At 34.7% G+C, this 21,730-nt stretch overlaps 1 protein-coding gene across 1 annotated transcript in view; it reads right to left on the bottom strand.

Annotated features, from left to right (window-relative positions):
* Arhgap15 (Rho GTPase activating protein 15) overlaps positions 1-21,730 on the bottom strand; it is a 366,446-nt gene that overhangs the window by 120,295 nt on the left and 224,421 nt on the right. The window contains exon 7 of the mRNA XM_077794408.1: positions 8,689-8,823. Within this exon, the coding sequence (XP_077650534.1) occupies positions 8,689-8,823 (135 nt within the window). The remainder of the gene's footprint in view (positions 1-8,688; positions 8,824-21,730) is intronic.

Raw genomic sequence — 21,730 nt, 5'->3', positions numbered from 1 at the left:
AGAGGTGGTGGTGTGTGATCAGGTAGGAACCTTAGCTTTGATGATGAGAGTAGACATCACTGAGAAGTTGGCATGTGAGTGGAAATCTGGGGAGGTGAGTTTCAGTAGAAGTATGAAGCAAGGACTCTCAGTGTGCCTGCAGTATTCAAAGAAGAGACGGATGCCCAATGGGCTGGGATGTGAAGGGGCAAGGCAGGGAGCTTAGGAAAACCAGATCACATAGGACTTTGAAGACCTCGCAAATAATTTGGCTTTTACTCAAAACAAAACAAAGCCAGTTATAATCTGGATTGGCTGGGAGAAAAATGTTACTGGGGAAATAGGAGAGACAGATGTGGCCACAGTCAGAGTTGGGACTGGGTGGGTGGAAGACCTTTCAGAAGGTCCATCAGTAGTGATCACAGTGCAGAGTGAACTAAAGTATGTGAAATGAGGCAGGAGTGTCAGTGTGGAATGAAAGGCCACAAACCCTCAATTTCATTAGGATCTTTTGAGGCAGTGAAAACCAGCCACTCAAATCCACTATTAAAGGAATGGGTCAAGATAACTGTTTTCCACTGAGGTATTGAGAAGAAATTCTGCATTTTGTTATCTGTTTTTTAAAAGGATGTCTACTCAGTAGGAGTAGGGATGCTCAGGAAGCTGACTCATGAAGGCTGCCTGGCTGATTGCTCAGCTTGAAACGTTTATTGCTTTGAAAAAGTGACCTCTTAAGGATATGGAAGAAAGGAGTGCAAGTAAAATAGAAGTTTAAAGGAAAAGCAAAAAGACAAGCAGCACATTTTCTAGTGGAGCTGATGTCTTACCACTCAATTAATTTCAGAGTCAAGGCTCAATTTTAATTCTGAATCACCGTCTGGCTTTACATATAAAGGACTTTTTATTAAGCCAAAGTAAGTAGATAGAGGTCCAGTTGTTTATTCTCTAGCACTAAACCATTCCTACAGAGAGACACCTGTGTAAGCCATTTGGCTGTAGTCAACTATTTTTCTACATTTTAATTATGAATATAATTAGAATGAGTTAAGAGACAGGCTAGGCATCAGCCATAAAATTTCCAGTTTGCTCACACATACACACACACACACACACACACACACACACAGAAATTAAAAAGCAACCCCAATGAAAAGCCTACCAAGTCTGTGAGAATGTTAGCTTGCCATGAAAACTAAGGGAATCTCTGTAAAATTTACCTTTACTTCAATTTCCAATTTCATTGAAGTTGTACAATAAAGAATTATTTTCATATTGTATTATTTTTACATCTTTTGCTTCTTTATGGTAAAACTTTAAACCCTGGTTTTACTTTTTATGGTTGTAAAGCAATTGTTCACTATCATGCTTTCATGTTTAGCAACTGCTTTAAGTGAAGTGCCTTACAAGCTCTGTTTCTTTTCTCTCAAAAAGTGTCATCACAGAGTTGATGATGCATCAGAAATAGCTTGACCAAAGGGCATAAAGTCAAGAGTGAAGAAAATATCTGCAAATATACTTGGCTGGCTTTTTTCTCCAATTACCTGCTAAAAGTGAACTGTATAGGCAAATAATAATGACATGATGGCCATAGGTGGAAAACAAAACAAAAGAACATGTAATAGGTACTTTCTGCCCCAGGGTAATGCCTTCAATTTCAATCATTTTAGGGTGATTATGGTTTGAATATGAGTTGTGTTTACAGACTAGGCATGACACCCACTTGAACTTTAATGATTAATAGCCTGAATTTTAGTGTGAACATACACATACATATACACATATATAATATATAAATAAACAACATAAATAACATTTCTTTACATATTATATGTATATACAATATTTACTTAAGGAAACTGGAAAAAATGCCAAAAGGGATTACATTGGAACTATAAGGTTGTCTTGATCAGGAATTAGCATTCATTTCATTTCCATCATGGAAAATATATAGAACCTTGCTTAGGGGTAGAAGAAACAGTCATTATTTTTACTCACAGAAGGCAACTTTGGAAAAGTACAATTCAACAATATCATAAGTACAAACATACATGGTCTAGTGTGAGTACAAAAGAGATGAGATACAGACTATCACCAAATGAAATGATTGGAGTCCTTCAAAAGGTGAGGTTTGGTTTAGCTTTGAATCAAATCTCTTAATCTTTTCTCTCACAAATAATAGGAGTAAATACATGCATGAGGTCATTCCTTTCATCTACTGATCAATATATAGTTTCAGTATCATCTCAACTGGGATGATCGGTTTGGTTTGAGAGAAGGGAAATGAAAATAGTGGATTAACAACAGCATTTGTGACTTGGAGGTGTACCAGGTGCTATCTGTATAAAATAACAGAGAGAAAAACATTGTGGCTGAAAGAATAAAGAACCCTAAAGGATAATTTAAAGGATAATTTAATCTTGAGATTACCCTGAATTATGTGGGTGAACCAAATGTAATGGCAAATGTCTTCAAAAGTAGAAAACAAAGACAAAATGTGTCATAGCAGGGTACAACTATGGAAGAGGTAAGAATGATGTGATAGATGAGAAGGACATAATCGGCCATTGTTAGCTATGAAGGTGGAGGAAGGGACCCACTATCACAAGAATGTGAGCAGAAGTCACAAGGGCAAGTAAATGGATTCTCCCCTAGAGCCTCCAGAAAGGAATGCAATTCCACCAACAATTGGGCTTGTGAAAACTGTCAGATTTTTATCCCGTAGAACTGTGGTGCTCATTTGCTATGGCAGCAAAAGGAAACTAATGTACAAGCCCTCCAGGAAACAGTGTCTCTACCTCAGAAATCTGAAAGAAGTCTTTGGCCAGCCACCCCAAAGCAGTCCTGGAGGTAACCATTCCAATATGAATGATGCAGAGAAAAGGCTCTAGAAAGGAGGCATCTTGAAAAAATGAGACAAAAGAATATAGTCTCTGGAAAGAGTGAGGACATGGGGGGCAGGGAGCAGAGAAAGGAAGAACAATTACAAACGCCAGGAAAAATAAATTTTAAAAAGTCTACCCAAGAGAATCATGATAATCATGATTTAACTACAAAAGGAACCCAATGTAGCCAAAAATTTAAGAAATTTTTGAGGAGTAACAAAGAGATTATAGTTAACCTTGTGAGGACTATTTTTTGGAAAGTGAAGGAGTTGTGACAATGAACTCTAGAGAAGAAATCTTTGCAAAACCACTGGTACAGGAAGTGAACAATGCTTCTAAAGCCATATTAATGCAAATGTAAGTATTGCTATTATTTTTATAATTGGACAAATTATTGAATACTTATGACAACCATTAATATGTAAAGGAGTTAATGACCAATATTTTTGTGAATGAAGAGAAAAAGAGATGGACAGGGTGTAAAGAAGAATATGCTCACCTAATGAAGGAAAGAGTTAGCGGATATTGTAGGTTGTTGGTGAAGTAAGAAATAAAGTTTAAGCATATTATTTAACTTCCAAATATAATAGCAACATGATGATCAAATACTGGGAGAATATTTAATTTCAGATGATAAAAGATATTATCTATGATTGACAAGTCAAAAGTAGAAATATTATCTAGAGTTAGGAAAGTAATCACCAGAAGAAACAAACATTGACAGGGTTAAATAAGAATTCCTCTCTTGAACAGGCCTGGGCATCTCAAGTGTTCAGGTACAATCAAAGTTTTTTATCATAAACTTTTCTGTAAGATTTGTTTTCTTTGAAGATTATAATTAGATACTAGTAAAAAGTTGTAATAAAATGACACTAATAAAATTAAACCTATAATAGGTGCTCATATGAAACAAGAAAATAACACTGTGATATCATAATGAATTTTAAAATTGATTAGAAGAAAAGTGTTAAGAATGTTCTCAGAGAAGGTAACATTTAAAAAATTGAATGATTTTAATATCTAATAAAACATACTGAAACTTTGCTTACTCTTAGAAAGTTCTATCTTATTTCTAAACTAAAACTACAATACTAAAATTTCTGAGCTTTAATTTTTAATTCTAACTTCAGTTTTAAAAAGTAGAAATAATTGATTGTTATCTTATATATTGATGATTTAGGACATATAAGTCTAATAAAGGACAATGTAACAGATATTTGGCAACAGGTTGGTAGTTATTCATCAAGGCAACTTAAAAAGATGGAAAGTTATTTGTGTTTTAGTGTGGAGTTAAATGCTAAATCTAATATTTTGAGCTATGTAAACTTGGGGCTCTTCTAAAAAACTGATTTCTCTTAAAATCAATCAGAAAGCAGCTAATATAGGAGGATATGGCAAGAAAATGTTTTCTTATTTAATTCTTATAGTAACTGTTAGAGCTAGAAGTTATTTTCCTCATGATCTTTCTACTTCTTCAGTAACTCATGCTTTGTTATTTTGCAGATTCCATGAGACAACGAACAGAAATGTCAATGAGTGTTTTCTCTTCTCTTTTTCTTTCCCAGAAACTTTTGGAAAATACAGACATTAAAACAAAATAAAACAAAAAAAAAAAGGACACTGCTTGTTGTCTCTTTTCTTTTGATCTGTAGCTTTATCAGATTGAAAAAGATGGGAATAGAAATAAACAGTACATTTCCTAGGATTTAGATCTACTGGAAATGTCCAGACCCCCTGCAGGCCTGTAGCCACAAGACTGCATCACCTATCATAAAACTCTATAACTGTGTTTTTCTACCAAGGTTACATTCACTGTACTAATAATGCCTTCAGCAAAAGTCATTTCCAGGGAATTGAGTCCTTGTAGTCAGTGGGTTAAATTCCCACAAAATAACCCGCAGGTGACCTAGTAGCATTGACCTCAACTATAGAATTACAGATCAATAGCTTCAGTACTTGGATTCTGAAATATAAAAAACAGAATCTAGTGTTTTTGTTACCCCAATGAGTATTATCAGACAGGGGATCACTATGGTAATTGCAGGTTCTTATGATATTAATGTTTGTTTTTGCTCCAAAAAGAAACTGTTTTTAAAAGTAAATGCCTTGTGTTCACTCTTCTTGGAATACTAAATAATGATTTTCAAACATGTAATGGGAATTAAAAGTAATTCAAATAGCAGAAGTGGTCACTAATTGCTTGTTGTAGAAATAACATTTCTTCCTCAGAGGCAAAGTATTCCAGTTGGACATAAACCTCCTTTTGGTCTATTCATCTTTTGACTTTGCCCATGAAAGGGTAATACATCTCTCAATTAGGGGCAAATTGAAACTGTGATGCCATCATAAACTTGATTTGGGGGTAGTGGAATAGAAAAGGGAAATAACATTATGAAATCATGAACCATGACATTGACAGGCATTGTGTTTTGCTCATGTCTAACCAAACAACAGAAACCATTTAAGTATTTACACCAACGGGATCTTAATTTGATGCAGAGAACTAGTTACTCAAGTGATGAAGAAACTGAGATAAAAGTAAGGAAACTAAGAAATTAGCCACAGTAGGAAGCTACTGCCTCCTTTAGGCTAGAAAGGAAAAGAGGGTCTGTATCATTACAGCAAACCTGAAACCAGAGTAGGCCTATCTAGGCAAAGCAAGAATCATGGAGGAGTTGGATCCTCAGGTAGAAGAGCAACCTGTGACAGACGGGTGGATGAATACAGCCATGAGGGAAGAACTAATAAACCAGCCAGACTTTGCTTCTCCCTCCAACTATTATATCCTGCCATTGGCTTCCATTGGCTTTCATAGCTGGAAGCCAATCCCTAAGTGCACCTATGAAATTCAGCCAGTGAAGTTCAACCCTCTGGTACAGCGTACAGAAAACAAGGACCAGGAAAGAGACCCAGACTTAGCATACATTGTCATATCCTGTGAATTTACTGAACAAACTTATCCTTCATTCTAATAAAGCCAAGAACTTATGATTGAATTGGTGGTGTTCTCATTATATTGATTCCATAAGAAAATGTGATCTGAGATAAAGTCCTGGACTCCTCTGGGTCTGGATACAAATGTTTTTATAATTTGAAAGATTTTTTAGCTTAACTAGTGCTCAAGGGAGCAAAAGTGACTCCTCTGGTGTGATTTCTAGCCATTGCTAAGGATCTAGGTGCTATTCTTCCATTGCTTCAGGATATTTAAATATGAATTACAATCTAGAATGAACCCTGAGTTTAGAACACTAGAACCAGCTTCAAGATTATGCCAAAAATAAATGGGTTAGTATATGTCTCTGGCCAACATTCTAACATATTGCCCTCATTACCCTGTTGGTTCACCCATCCATTTTTCATGTTAAGAAATCAGGACATTTTGCTCTTCTGAGTTAGTTTAGGAAAGGTTGCTGAGTTTTAGTCTCTTTGTCTTGCTATTAAAATATACCATAAACTGCATAGATTATAAACAGTAGAAATTTATTTCTCACAATTCTAGTGTCTGAGAATTTTACCATCAAGGCACTAGCAGATTCAGGGTCTTTTGAGGGCCCACTCTGGTTCATAGATGGCAACTTTTAGCAGTGTTCTCACATGGTGGAAGAGGTGGTAGCTCACTCTTGGATCTCTTTATAAGGACACTAATCCCATAACCAGTGTTCCACCCTCATGACCTAATCACCTTTCAAAAGTCCCACTTCCAATGCCATCACCTTGAAGATTATAATTTCCAAACGTGAATTTTGATAGAACAGAAGTATTCCAACAATATCCCCATTTCTCCTTGCCTTGAACAATGAAAGGAAAACTTTCCTGTCTCTTCTCTTTTGGGTTACTTTTCCAACCACAGTTCCCCTGGACAAACGCTATTAGCACCTATACATCATCTTACATTTTAAAAGGAGTTTCCTAAGCACTATCTCATTCATCCTCACCATAACCCATTCTGTAAGAGTTAGCAGAAGCACTTGTTAAAGCGCTGGATCCCAAGCATGCAGCCTGCCTCTCCTCTGCTGTATTCAGTTCTGACCATGTTTGCATCTCTGAAATTCTGTTCAAATTGGATTTAAGTCTAGGATATCTCAGAGATTGTCCTACTCTTTATGGCAATTCAAAGGTCACAACCTCACCTGAGTTTTGAGGGCCTGATTTCCTTTCTCTTAAGCTAAGGGAATGGCTTGACTACTATTTTTGAAATCAGTTGAACTAGAGGAAATTTAAGTGATGGGTATCCTACAACAAAGCCCATGAATCAGCATACATAGTAAGTATGTTTCCAAAGGAGATAATTCTCACTTGAAAGTATGAAGTTTAAGATGACATTATATCATTAAATAAACACAGAGTAGGTGCCTGAATGCAAATCACTCTAATTTCCCACCAAAATGTTTTCCTCGGTGTGAATGATCCTCCAGGCTTGCGCATGTCAAGACAGAATATCCAAATAAGTTTTATGAAATGCATGCTTGCCTACTTTTCTTTATTCCTCCTCTTTTTATAACATTAAGAGAACCTGAGAAGTATAAAACTTCACTCACCTTGAGAAGTGGACTATATTTATTTATGAAATGAAAAGTCATAATTAGTGATAAGAGCTCCCCCTCTTGCCAGACCCTTTATGAGAAGACTGTTATTACATTAAACAACGGTGACGGCAACAACCAAAGCTGCAATTGTGAGCAGGCAACAAAAGAAAGACCATGGGAGAAAACCTTCTTCTTTAGTCCTCTTGATTCACTTTACCAGAGCTTTAAACAAATGTGAAGACTTTTGCGAGTGAAAATCAAAATGAAAGGGCATGTTGAGGAACTGTTCTCCAATATGGGCCCCTAAATCCCCACTCTCACTCCTGGGAACCCTGCACACACAGTCATCCAAGATTAGACCTCCTAAGTCGAACATTTTTTCTTGGAGATTTTTCTTGTTGGGACTTTAATTAAGCTCCTGCCAGGCTTGCAAGCTTTTTAATTTTACCTTTCTTTCTTCTTTCTTCCTCTTTCCTCCTTATATCAGCTAGCTTGCCAGGAAACTTTTTTCCAAGCTGTCACAATTATAGTAAATGTACCCTAAGATATTAAATTTAGAGATGTACTAGTATTTGCTTTTCAAGGATCTATAGCAGAAGTTTTCTTGCATATGGAAAAGATCTTCATTCATTCATTCACTTATTTGTTTATTCTTATTTGTGTGTCTATTTTATAAATCAGAAAATAATAGCAAGGGAGGCTTTACAGAGTGTACAATTGCTATTGGTTAGTAAGTGATCTAATTCACTCTCCCCTAAGTCACCCATTAAACAGAAGAAACTCACCACCACTTAATTTGGTTTTCACAGTGCTCATAAGCAAACTGCAGCTATTTACTAGACTGAACCAAGGGAACATGATGTCTCACTTGATGATTTAACACATATTTAAGGATGTAATATTTAATTAGTTATGTTCTTTTATAAGACCCCTTTGTCTGCAAACTCATTGGAATTCTGAAAGTATAAAGGCAGGAGCCAGTGCAAATGGTGACCTCTTTACAACAGATTCCATGAGATGTTACTTTCATTAGAGTAAATATAGTTAAATTTGGTTACTCTAAATATGATGCTATCTTCTTTTTTTTCTGAATGATATCTTTTGTAAAAAAATTCAAATAATATTACTGGGTCAGAAATAAGACAAGCTGTCAAAAACACAGAATTTAAAATGAGAGACATGGAGCATTGGGAACATTATCTGTTCTCCTTCGTTTTTATGATCATTATTCTTATTATTTACTTAATAATTCCATGATGACAGGCTATTCTGATGACTGCTTCTTTCTGAGAGGTACTTACTGATCGCCTCCACAAATGGCTCAAAGAAACTGTAGGGGAAGAGTGGCTCAGGCAGCTCCCGGAAAAACATCTTCAGTGCTCCGGTGACAACGTGGATGTCCTCCCACTGGCTGTCGTCCAAATTCAGCTTCTCTTCTGGGAAAACACGAGGAGAAATGGAACAACTGGTTTTAATGAAACAATTACAAGACACTAATTATTATGTTAATGTTTGCCTACTATCATCAGCAACCGTTAACAGCCTTCTGCACCTAGAGGTTTGGTACTGTGCGTGGTTTTCTTTCTTTTTTTTTTTCCCTCCCCTTTTTCCATAGGAAGGGAACATTTTCAATGGAATACCATCTGTAGGAATGCAGCTAACAAAAAAACAAGACACACAAAGAGACAGTGCCATTGACACAGTATGTCAGATACATTTATTCCCATAATGCATCAGTATGAAAATTAGCATCACAGCTCAACATGATTCAAAGCTATTTGGTTTTGAGGCTGAGGGGCTAAGAGTTGCCAATGATGGCCGGCTCAAGGGACCGGCCTAAAGGCCTTGCTGAGCCAACAGGAGACATATGCTAAACATGGCAATAGAAAATGAGTTATTGCTTTACATGTGTTAGCCTTGCTATGTACAAGGGAATAATGGGTAACACTTTTTTTTTCCTTTTTTTGCCTGAATATAAAGTCAGCAAGGAATAGAATGCTGAGTGAGAAAGGATATTAATTCCTTCTTACTGCTTCAAAAATATCTTTTTTTTTCAGTTTTCATCTCAGTGAGGAGAATGTGCCCAGCAACAATATTAGACAGACCCCTGTTGGCCTACGTAGGCTATGCAAAGCTGTCAAAAATGATAACACACTGAAGACAAACCACAAGTGCTTACCAACTCTTTAGAAACAAGAGAAGTCTTTGCTTGGGAGGTGTGAGTTGAGACGCTGAAATACTAAAGAAAGTAACTGCCAGAATGAAGGTTTTAGTTGAAATAAAATGTGCCAGGCAGTTGTTATCTTTCTTTCCCCCAGCAATCTGAAAGTCTGGAAGCATTCTCTTGAAGAAATGGACGTATTTGTGTCGGAGAGTGACATCTTTACATACAATTAAAAGGAAGCAAGACAAAGGTATTGCTGTTGATCCCTAGGATTTGTCTTTCTGAATGTGCAACATGGAAAATGTTTTAGATACGGGGCTTAAAGAAAACAAAAAATAATTGTTTTATACAATCTGGGGGTTAACTGAAAAGCTGAGAATCTTGCAAGAACTTAACAGGTATATGATCAACTAGAATTTTGTTTCTTTACTGGTGTCTTGGGCTCACAGTCACATGCCTCCTCCGTGTCAGTTTCATGAATGCTGAGGAGTATTTCTCACCAAAAAATGTAAGGAAAGCTGAGAATTGTCACTGTAGGGATTCTCTGCATGAGCTGTTTTGCTAATAATGTTCATACCCTTTTAAAAATATTAGCCCAAATCTCTCTCAGATCTTTTATTTTTTTCTAATGGGCTATTATTTTAGGACTAGTAAGTGATGTTCCTATATAATAATATATTGGGGGCAAAAAAGAGAAATTAGGTGGATCTGTTTATGTCAGATGGACTATTTTCTTCTTCCTTTTCAATCTTCATTCCAACCTCAATCATAACACAATAATATGATCCACAAGAAAATCAGCAGAGGAGACCTTCTTTCTGCCCTGCAATCATTTTTGATTGATTGTAGTTCAACAATTAGTCTTTTATTTGGCTACACACTATTGAAATAGGCCGACAGCATCTTAGCAGGCCAGCTTTAAACAGTCAACTGTTAACAATAGCATCAAAAAGGGAGACCTGATGGGGTTTACTGTCACTTTAAAGAACGGGGTTTTCACATTGTTGAAATCTGTCAGATATTTTGAAATGTCCCTCTCACTATGGTGCCACACCCCCTGCGTGCCCTTATAATAAAATTGGTTTTACTCCTGATTAAATCATTTTCTCCCTACCCACTACCATACTTCTCATAATGGACCTGTGCGCTCTACAGCTGGTGTTCTTCCCATGGTACCAATTCTTACTTTATCTTTTAAGCACTTTGCTGTTAAGATCTCATGCAGAGTGCTTATGTTTTGTTAAGAGCTTCATTCTTAGAGAAATAGCTTAACACATGTTCTAAAAATGTTGTACAACTTATTGCTTAAAACACATTTAGAAAATGTATAAGTACTGTAGCTTTGGCACTGAACTTTAAGTGGAAACCTAAACATACACGCACACACATACACACAATCGCACATATTCAAGTATCGCTATCAAAAATTTATCTGAAAAGTCCAACAGGAAATGACATTGGTGCATAGGTTTGAGATTGCTAAAGGGGTAATAAGGAATGATTTTATCTTAAGAAACCACCACTGGCAACAAATAAGTAGAGAAATATAGTAGTTTGCTATCAAATGGGAAAATCTATCTGAAAAACATTAGAAAGCACAAGGAAACATACATATTCACTATGGTGGGGAAGGTGAATCAAGTCCAAATGGCAAAATATATTAGGGACTCAAGCAATGGAAACCCCCAGCAAACATCATAAACCATCCTGGTTATTTTGTAGGGTTTTTCTCAGTGTGATGAAATTTTTCATATGAGAACACCAAAAAACATTACATACCAGAGTCCAATACTGGGAAGAACTCTGGTTGAATCAAGACATCTAGTCATCTTTACTAAGTCTCAAGATAAGTCCTGGATTCTCTTGGTGTTCTAATTTTAGGCTATCTGAAATTCACTTTGGTTATGGCTTTTGGGTTAAAGCACATAAACAGAATTGATGATATGTGAAGCTCCAAATTTAAATCCTTTGTGATTTTTATGAGATCACAAAAATATACCTAAAAGTTGTGTCCATATAAGCCTGTCTTAAAAAGTGCTCTTCATGGAGAGTTTTTAGTACATTTTACTTACTTATTTTTGAGTGAACTCTCTCTATATAAATAATATATATATATATATATATATATATATATATATATTATAGGTAAGTGAAAGAAAAAAAGTTGACTACAGCTATTAAGAACAATTTTTCTTACCAAGGAGAACTAAAAAATAGATCTTTGATAGCTATAGAAAGTCAATGGTAGTTTCCAAGGAAAAAAGGAGCATGACTAGGAATTTAAGCACCACTTTCTTCTTGCATTATATATTGCTCTATAGAGGGCATAGCACCATATACTTTAAAAAGGTACAGCTGTCAAGGTTGCTTGATATCTCTCAGAGGAGGGAGCTTCACTGGGAGCTAAAAAATATTACTAAAGTGAATATTGATGAACTTGTAGACATTTTATATCTTATATCTGTCCTCTACAATTTTATTCTGTCAACTTGGAGCATGAGCAGAGACAAACTAAAAGAGCAAACAAATCACCCTAAAAATGCCACACCATGCCTTTTATGGACTGAATTACGTCTCCCACCAATCCACAACATCATATACTTAAATCTTGAACCCTACTATCTCATGATGTGACTATTTGCAGATAAGGCCCTTAAAGAGAAAATTAAGGTAAAATAAGGTCATAGGGGGCCCAATCCAATACTACTGGTGTCCTTACAAGAAAAGACTAGGACATATGAGAAATCCACTTTTGTCTTTCCTCTTTGATATATCTACAATTTATATAGAAAGCAAGCCAACACATGATGCCAAAATATCCCATCAAACATTAAGATATAATACAGTCTTTCTTTGCCTTTTTTTTTTTTTTTGTACTGAGGATTGAACTCAGGAGCACTCAACCACTGAGCCACATCCTCAGCCCTTTTCTCAAATTTTATTTAGAGACAGGGTCTCACTGAGTTGCTAAGTGCCTCGCTAAGTTGTTGAGTCTGCTTTTGAATTTGCAATCCTCCTGCCTCAGCCACCCAAGCCACTGGAATTACAGGCATGCACAACAATGCCCAGCTCTTTACCCTTTTTTAAAAAATGCTTTAAATATTTTGAAAGTTTTTGTAGTTTCCTTAATTTTTTTCCTCTTTCCTCTTCAAGGAGGGCACACACACACACACACACACACACACAAACAGGCTTTGTAAGTCAGGTGGCAGACCCAACTATATCCTCTTAAAGTAACCATTTTTAATTATAACACTTCTAATAACTTCCAGGGGGCTGATTTGAGAGTACAAACTTCCTATTGAAATCCACTTTTGTGTTTCCTCTTTGATAGGTACCATGCCATAGACAGTTGATTTGGTTTACATTGAATTTTTCCTGTGAACGTTTTAAATGTTCTCTAGTACTTTATGTCTCAGCTACATAAACAATGAAATATTTCTTCTCTTGAAATAGTAGTTTGAAAATGGCAATCTTGATTTTATTCTTTGCCACATTGGAGTGTATCCTGCATGTTTACAGAGCAAAGTATCTGAAACAGGTTGAATCTGAATAAAGAAGCAATTTTTCAACTAATTTTAGTTTCAAATCCTTCCTCTGAATAAAGTTAGCTACTTTTATTTATCTGGCATTATCTAAAAAGCTATATATGTTGTTTCCTATATTTTGCAAATGTGACCTAGCCCTCTTTTTGAGAAAACATTTAGATATGATTGAGGAACATAGTATCATCTTTCTCTGTCCAGAATTATTGGGCATTTTATTATGGGCTAGGGCTGCCACAGACTGGGTGATTGAAACAACAGGGATGTATTTTCTCAGGGTTCTAAAAGTTCAAACTCTAAGCTCAAGATTGAAATAGGTTCAAGATACTCAAGATAGGTGAAGGCTCCCTTTTTGATTTTTTTAAAATATTGTTTTAGTTGCCAGTGGACCTTTATTTATTTATTTTTATGTGGTGCTAAGAATCAAACCCAGTGCTTCACAGATGATAGGCCAGTACTCTATCACTGAGCCACAAATCCAGCCCTCTTTTCAGCTTTCAGAGGGCCATTTCAGTCATTTGAGAATCCCTAGCCATGAAAACAATGTCACAGGCTAATATGAAAGACAGTTGCTCTCTTTGAAGGAGGTGGTGCAGTCTTCCACGGTATCCAGCATAGTGAGTCAGGAATAAGAATGTCTTATTTGTATTTCTCCCCAGATTTCATTTGAATGTAAATAATAACATAATAAATAGGTACAACTGAAACTTGTGAAGCGAGCACCACAGATGGAAAGTATAACAAATGTGTCGTTGCTGTGTGCATTTTTAATTTATAATAGCATAACATAAAACATCCTCCCGTCATCATAACTCCATGCAGAATGCTACCTTATGAAGTGTTCCTATTGATATAATGCTTTTCTCCAGGCTCCTAGATATTTCGTCCAGGCATCTGGAAAGTGGTAGGCCTGTTGAGATTCTAACACTAGAACCACCACCAAAAATGACCTGCCTTTTCTTTAGGTTAGGGTCATAAAAAAAAAAAAAAAGATGTATTCCTTGGTGCCAATACATATTTCTTCAATTGCTTTGTTACTCAGAACTTCCAATGCTTCTCTTATTTCCATTTGGTCAAAGGCTTTTTGTACTCTACAGACACTGTACACAATGCTTTATTTTATTTGACAGTCTTCTCCAAATAGATTCTGAATTTACTTGAATTCCATGGATGATTTCATACATTACATACTCCAAAGGGTGGAGAATCCGTAGGATTAAATTTCAACAGTCATTTCTGAAAACTTGCTTCATATTGGCACTAAATGACACCATTTCTATTTGTTTCTTCCAATTTATGTTACATCTTAGATTATTAAGAAGAGGATCAGGTCAAAATATGTATCACAGTGTTATGTAGGACATAAATAAAACTAAGTCCTATAAACATCCATTTATAGGTAATATGTCTATTGTAGGAATATGCACATATGTAGAGGTTACTTAACTTTCTGGTTTCTTCACTTCTTATGAGCTTGTCTAATTAGGATTCAGTGTGGTAGTATATGAAAAGGATCTGCTACAGGTTTGTCATATCATTATTAGAAAAGTTATTTATACATTATATTCTTTATCAACCAGACTGGCAAATGTTTCCAGAATCTAGAATCTAATGTAATTTCTGGCTTTTCTTATTCCCCTTACTATATTGTTTGTACATGTGGGGTTAGCAATGGGAACACAGAGCTGGATAAGGACTTTGCTTTTTGCTAATACAGAAGTCTGTCTGGAAATATCCTTTCAAGAAATTGGAAATTAAATGTAAAGTTGCTAAATAGAGACTTTCATTCACTGAAACCCTTCTATCCCCAGATAAGACATTTGTTAGTTGTCAATTTAAGACAACCAAAATAAATAGAATCTTTCTATCAATTATTTATGATAATAATTCCAAAAAACACTACCACCAAAAATGAACTGACTTTTCAATAAGTTAGGGTCATAAAAATGTTGCTGTATTTTAAAATCCAAATTTTTCTGATTGATTTGATTTGTAAGAGTAACATAAGCAATTTATTTTTAAATCACAACATAGGGATAGCCAAAATATGAGCTGGGAAATTTACAAATTTTGCAATTACTTGTATAAAATTAGGCAGAATAGCTAAGTCACTATGTAACCATTTCTTTTTGATGCCACAGAATAACACTATAATTTTATTCTACATCTACAAGTTTAGAAGAGTGATATAGATTCTTTAATGAATGTATGTATTATCAGTAATTTATTATTTGATTTTTTAAAATGTAGCTTTAGTTTTTTTTCTACCTTAAAAGGGAGATTTCCTCCCTGACTCCAGAGACCTTTTGATAATTCTGACTTACAAAAATATGGGTCATAAAATCACTCTTTTGTTCCACTATTATAAATTTGGAGTAAGATAATTCATATAAGTAATTCCAATTGTGGGGTTATTTTTACTTAAACTACTTAAAATTAATTGATTTTTACAATACTTGGTAACACATAGTTGACATGTTTAATTTTTAAGTATGAATTGTGCAGTGTTTACTACAATTTTAAATTTTTTATTAGTTTGCACTAGTTCATATATTTAAACAATTTAAATTTCAAAATATATTACAGTGTATATTACAAAACTCTTTCTTTCTGGTATTTTCCTAAGACCAGAGTTTACATCCCCAAAAGAAATCTATACTATTACGTTTTTCACAAAAATTCTTTCAAAGATATTTGCTATACTCAAGCAATATTACTGTCCACCACCATCTTAAAAGAAAATCTACACTGTTTTATATCTTGATATATTTCACTTGTTAGACTTTGGAGATCATTCAAAATTAGTACATAAAGAGTTTCCTCATTTTTTATAGTTACATATTTATCTTTATGAATGTAGAATAACTTACTTACTTAACCCGTCTTCAATACTAGAATATTTCCCATTGTGCATATGTGAGAAATTTTGTACTTATTTACATCCATTTCAGGATACACCTGTGTGAGTAGAGCAAATTCCTAGATCCAGAATTTGTGGATCAAAATTTGTGTGTACACCTAAGTTTTAAAGACATTAACAATTTTCTCTTACTACTATTGCTTCAATTTATTAGCATCATAAATGTTGACAGACTATGTCTCTTTGAGGATATATAATCAATATTTCTTACCATTCTCCTCATATACCTGTAGAAAAATTATGTATAGATGAAAAAAATATGACAATAAGTTAAATGAGGAGAGAAGGAGGGGTGAGAGAGAAAGAGAGGGGATTTGAATAAAAACATACATATAATCCTTATTAAATAAAAAAAGAGAGTCTTCTGAGAGACTCAACTTCTGATGGAGTGCCAAGTTTGAATCATTAAATTACAACAGGTAGCTAACAATTCATGTTCAATAAATATATAACAATAATTATAAATAATAGAATACATTTTATAATAATAATTGCTTTTAGTTTGATGAACTTGAGGAAAAAGAAACAAAATCAAATAGGAAAAAAGAATTATCTGAAAAAATAAAAACTTATTTTATTTTTGAAAATGAAATGAATGAGTGGAATTCCATCATTATATAGGAATTGCAATGTCAGGTGATGTTGTGCATGTCTATAATCTCAGCCAAGGCAGGAGGACTGCAAGTTAGAGGCCAGCCTCAGCAACTTGGTGAGACACTGTTTAAAATAAAAAAGGGTTGAGGATATAGCTCAGTAGTAGAGCACCACTGGATTTAATACCCAGTGCTAGGAAAAACAAAATTACAATTAATAGTATAGATCCAGGTCCAATGTGATATTAATAAAAATAATGTATTTATTCATTGAAACTACTTATGAGCACCTATTATTAGGTGCAGGTAGAAAGACAATTTTAAAGATAAAATGAAAAATAAAAGATATCAGATAGTGCTATATGCTCTCTTGATGTAATGACAATTCTCCAGTTCTATGTAATGTCACTAATAAGATTGTGCTGTCTCTAGGGAAGAAGCTACCTCTTTTAACTTTATATTTGCTTAATTAATAGAAAAATGCTTAATTTGTTATTTACTAATTACCTTTTTAATAAATATCATGTTAGTGATGATGATGACTGAGTCTCTCTCAAATCTGAGGATGTATACAGTTTCTCTGGTAGAAAGGAAGATGCCATCTGCTGTGGTCTCAGGTCACCTACCTCTTGATACTAAAATGTCTTTTCAAGTAGTACAGACAGTTTTGACATATATTTTGACATATATGAACCTCTCCTCTCCCAGCAGGACAGAAATGTTCTTGAACTAACTTCAGAATGCACATTATGATGGTAGAAGTCAGTGGGGGAGTTCAAGTGACACATCCAGGAAGATACAGGGCTTTTGCCACCATGTGCTCTTATCTTGCCTTTTCTTCTCTTCCAGCCTACACAAGCCTTGCTACTGACTCCTGGTCTCTGCCTAAGGTTTGTGAAGCAACTCAGACATCTCTGGTATTAATTTTCATTTTTGCCTACCTTAGGTTTTATTTCAGATATTGCTTACTCTTTTTTCCAATAATAGCCTGATAATCCCATCAACTGTCATGCACATCTGATTAATTTAACTATAGGGCTTAATCAAAGGGTCTCCCATGTATCCCTCTCTTAAAGGAATTTGTTCTCACTCATTTTTGTATTTCCAGAGTTTAGCCTAGTGCCCAGTGCCTGTTACACTCCATTAACTAGTTGTGAATAGTGTGGATCACTATTAAATTTTAACCTATTTTGATATCAGAGCCTATTTCATACTGAATTAACAATGATGATGATAATAAATACATGTACCTGTGCACAGAACATAATTTTTGTATTCTTTTTGCTCATCTTGCTCTTTCAAAACCAGTATTAAAGACATAAGTAGGTTACTTGTGTACTCATTTATTCATTTATCAAGTACTGAATTCAAAGTTTTTTGTAGGCATATTGTGGCAACCGGAGTAAAAAATAAAGAAAAATATATAGATATTATGCTCAAAGAGCTTGCAGTATATAGGAAATTTAGGCAAACAGGAAAACTATAATAAAACCTGGTAAATGTTATAAGTCTGCTATGGGAACATGGAAGAGAATCATGTAGTTTCTTCTGGATGATAATTTCCAGACAAATTATCACATTATAATTATCTTAAGTCATGATCAGTCAGGTGGGTAAAGGGACAGGGGCTTTGAGAGAGGGATGAAAGAGGAATATGAAGAAAATTCAGTAGAAGTAACAGTTATGTCAAGGACAGGAGAACCTGATGCCATTGTGAAGCCAAAAGTTGTTGGAGAGCAGCGAATGGCAGATTCTGTATCTCAGGACATTGAGGATGGAAATAAAGGCAGAAGGTACTTTCTGCCAGTTCTCACAATTAAAATAGTCTGGGTGACTACAAATAGAGGAGAACATTCTAGAGAGCTGCTCTGGCAGTATTGTGTAGGATGGAGCAAAGTGAATACGTATAAGAGGGACATTGTGTCCAAAGACACCAAGAATGAGGAGTTCAGTTGACCAGACTGGTGTGTTAGAATACTGCATATTCACATTCAAAACAGTCAATTAAAGGACACAGGAAATAAGGGGGACACCCAGGTGTATTCATGAAACTATTTCATAGTGGAGAATGAAGTTTTGAAAACTGATGGATACATGTATAAGGATTAGAGTTCAGAGACCAATTATTATGTATCACATTTGTTATAAGTTCAGGGCAGTCAAAATATTCTATTTTCCTGAAGTTTATAAAAACCTGCTGGTAGTTTGAAAATGAGAATCCATTTGGATTATCTGACTGGAGATAAGACTTCAATGGTGTTTTAGTATCATGCGCTACTTTACTGACTCTACAAAAGGGAATTACAATTAATTGGATTATGTTGGTCTCCACATGCTGACTGTAAGAAAAGAAAGTATAAAAGTGTAACTATTGCTAACAGGTCATATCTATCATCAACCATGGGATTTGCTTTTTTACTTACCAATAAGATTAATTTCTTCCTTACAATCTTCCAATTTGAAGTCATTTTAATTATAGAGTTTAGAAAATTCAAAGGAAAAGGCAAACCTACTTTAAATGTATTATTAATAATTGACCTCATTTTTCTTCATCTTTATGATGGGAGGAAATAAATGGATATCTTGTTTATTGTTTGGAAGATTTTTACTTGCATAAAATCTCTTTGCAACCTTTCCTCAATCTCAACCTAATTAAAATAATTTTAAAACTGTATTTCTATAAAGTTTTTAACTCAGAGCTATATTTATGAGGAGTCACAAAGATGTGGACTCTGCTTTCAAGGAACCTAACATCTAGAAAGTAATTAGGCCTGAAAACCCTAAATGTTATTGTATGTCTAATGAAATGTTATAGAAAGGTATGAATTACTAGGAAGCAGTAATATTCTCAGGTGCTGTTCCAAGTGTCTCACATAAATTCATTCATTTTATCTTCATATCAATATATGCTATAGGTACTATTATTAATTCAGTTTTACTGATGTAAAACATAGGTCCGGAGATTAAGCACCTTTTTCAGATTTATTCAGGTATTTAGTGGCAAAGTCCAGGCAATCTGGCTTCCCCTATGCTGTGGTTTGAATTTTTGTCCCTACAAAATTCATATTCAAATTTAATAGCCACTGTAAGTATTATGAGATGGGATCCTTAGGAGGTGATTAAACTAGGAGGTTTCCACTCTTAATTGGGATTGATGACATTACAAAAGGACACATTTGGTTCCTTCTTGCTCCTTCTTTGCCCTTCTGAATTCTGCCATATGATGATGCAGCAAAAAGCCCTTCTCCAGATATTGGCACTTTCTTATTGGACTTCCCAGCCTACAGAATTGTGAGCCAATACATCTCAGTTCATTTTAAATAAGCCAGTCTGTGGTATTCTATTATAGCAGCACAAAATGAACCAAGACAATCTGAAACTTTAATCTGCTACCACAAAGTGTAGACTGCTTCATTCTGACAGTGGTGACAGATGATGAAGCTTCTTCTAGGCAAGGTCAGTGAAGAATGAATAGGATTTTGATGGACTGAGATGGATGAGGAAGGATGTTCTAAACCAGTGTTATTCAAATGTAGTCCAAGGACCAGCTATAACAGCATTACATAGGATATTATTTGCAGTGAAAATGATCAAGACCTACCTCAGACCTACTGAATCAGAATCTTGGGGAGCATCAGTGGTCTGATTTAATAAGTCCTCAACGTGGATTTTGATGCATGATAAAGTCTAAAAATGGATCAAATTTTGATTATTGGCAAGAGGCCTCTTTATAGCTTGTGCCAAGGTGGGTTGTGAAATGTAATAAAAACTTAATTTGGGGGCCTTTTAAAATCCTTAATTGCTATCACAAGAGATTAAATATTCTCCTTTAGATAGGATAGAACCATCAAAAGTGTGAGTGGGGAAATAATAACATCCAGACTGTATTTTATGGAGATAAGTCTGTTTGAAATACAAAGATGCTTTTGAGAGGTGAGAAGGTAGAATATGCAAATTAGCTAGGAAGCTATTGCAACAGTTCAGGCAAAACACCATGAAGGCCAGAGCTAAGTAGTGTTTGTAGAAATTCAGAATAGAATCTGAGTGTGTGAGGAGTGTTAAGAAGAAGAGAATCAAATAAAACTTTTACTTTGTAGCTAGAAGATGTTGATGCAGATAAGATTTTAGATAATTTGAGAAAATTATTTAAAATTTTTATTTTGCTCAATTTGTTTCTGACATGTAGCTGTCTAGGGTAATGAGTTTGGTTTGGCGATGATGTTGATACTTTTATGTAGTAATGTCATGCAAACATTTGGAAATTTGAGAATGGAGCTTAGTAAAGGGATAAAGATTCCACTGATGAACTTGAAAATTATCAGGTTAGAAGTGAAAGCTGAATAATAATAATGATGATGATAATAATAATAATAACATCAATTGATGACAATTACAACAACAATAACAACAAAAACCATCAATGCCTATCCTGTGTCAGTCATTGTGAAAGGCACTTTACATACACAAACACACTTAACTTCCATAGAAAGCGAGCAAGATACTTGCTATTTTCACATTTATAGTGAGAATCTCAGGGCCAGAGAAATTAAGTAACTAGTTCAAATGTATAAAGAAAGTCAATGTCACAGCTAAGTTTCTAACACTGATCTCATTTCCAAACTATTTTGAGAAACTACCTATGTTGACTAGGAAGGAAAATAGTCATAGGGAAACATATGAGATAAAAAAGACAAAAAGGAACATTTTAATTCATGTCCTAGAATTTAGAACAATTTTTACATTAACTTTTAAAGCAAACATAATATCTGGAATATGATATTAAAGAAATATTTAACAAGAAACATGAATCCTTACCTTAATATTTACAATGGTCAGCATCTAAGCAAGTCAGCCAACAAGGTAAATTTTACTATAGTCTATGTCTATAGAGTGACATTAGTCTTAAGTGCACTGAACAAGTTATACGTTTTCTGTGATTCAAAATATCTACACAGAAGAACACAGCACCCTGTTAATCCAAGTTCTTTATGTGTGGTTTTTGTCTGCTTTTTGTTTTGCTTTTTTGTACTGGTGATTTAATCCAGGGGAACCCAGACCTTTTTTATTTATGATTATTTTTTGAGACATGGTCTCACTAAGCTGTCTAGGGCCTCACTAATT

Source organism: Urocitellus parryii, chromosome 1, assembly GCF_045843805.1.
Source record: "Urocitellus parryii isolate mUroPar1 chromosome 1, mUroPar1.hap1, whole genome shotgun sequence".
Classification (NCBI taxonomy): domain Eukaryota; kingdom Metazoa; phylum Chordata; class Mammalia; order Rodentia; family Sciuridae; genus Urocitellus; species Urocitellus parryii.
This window is presented reverse-complemented; position numbering and strand designations above follow the sequence as displayed.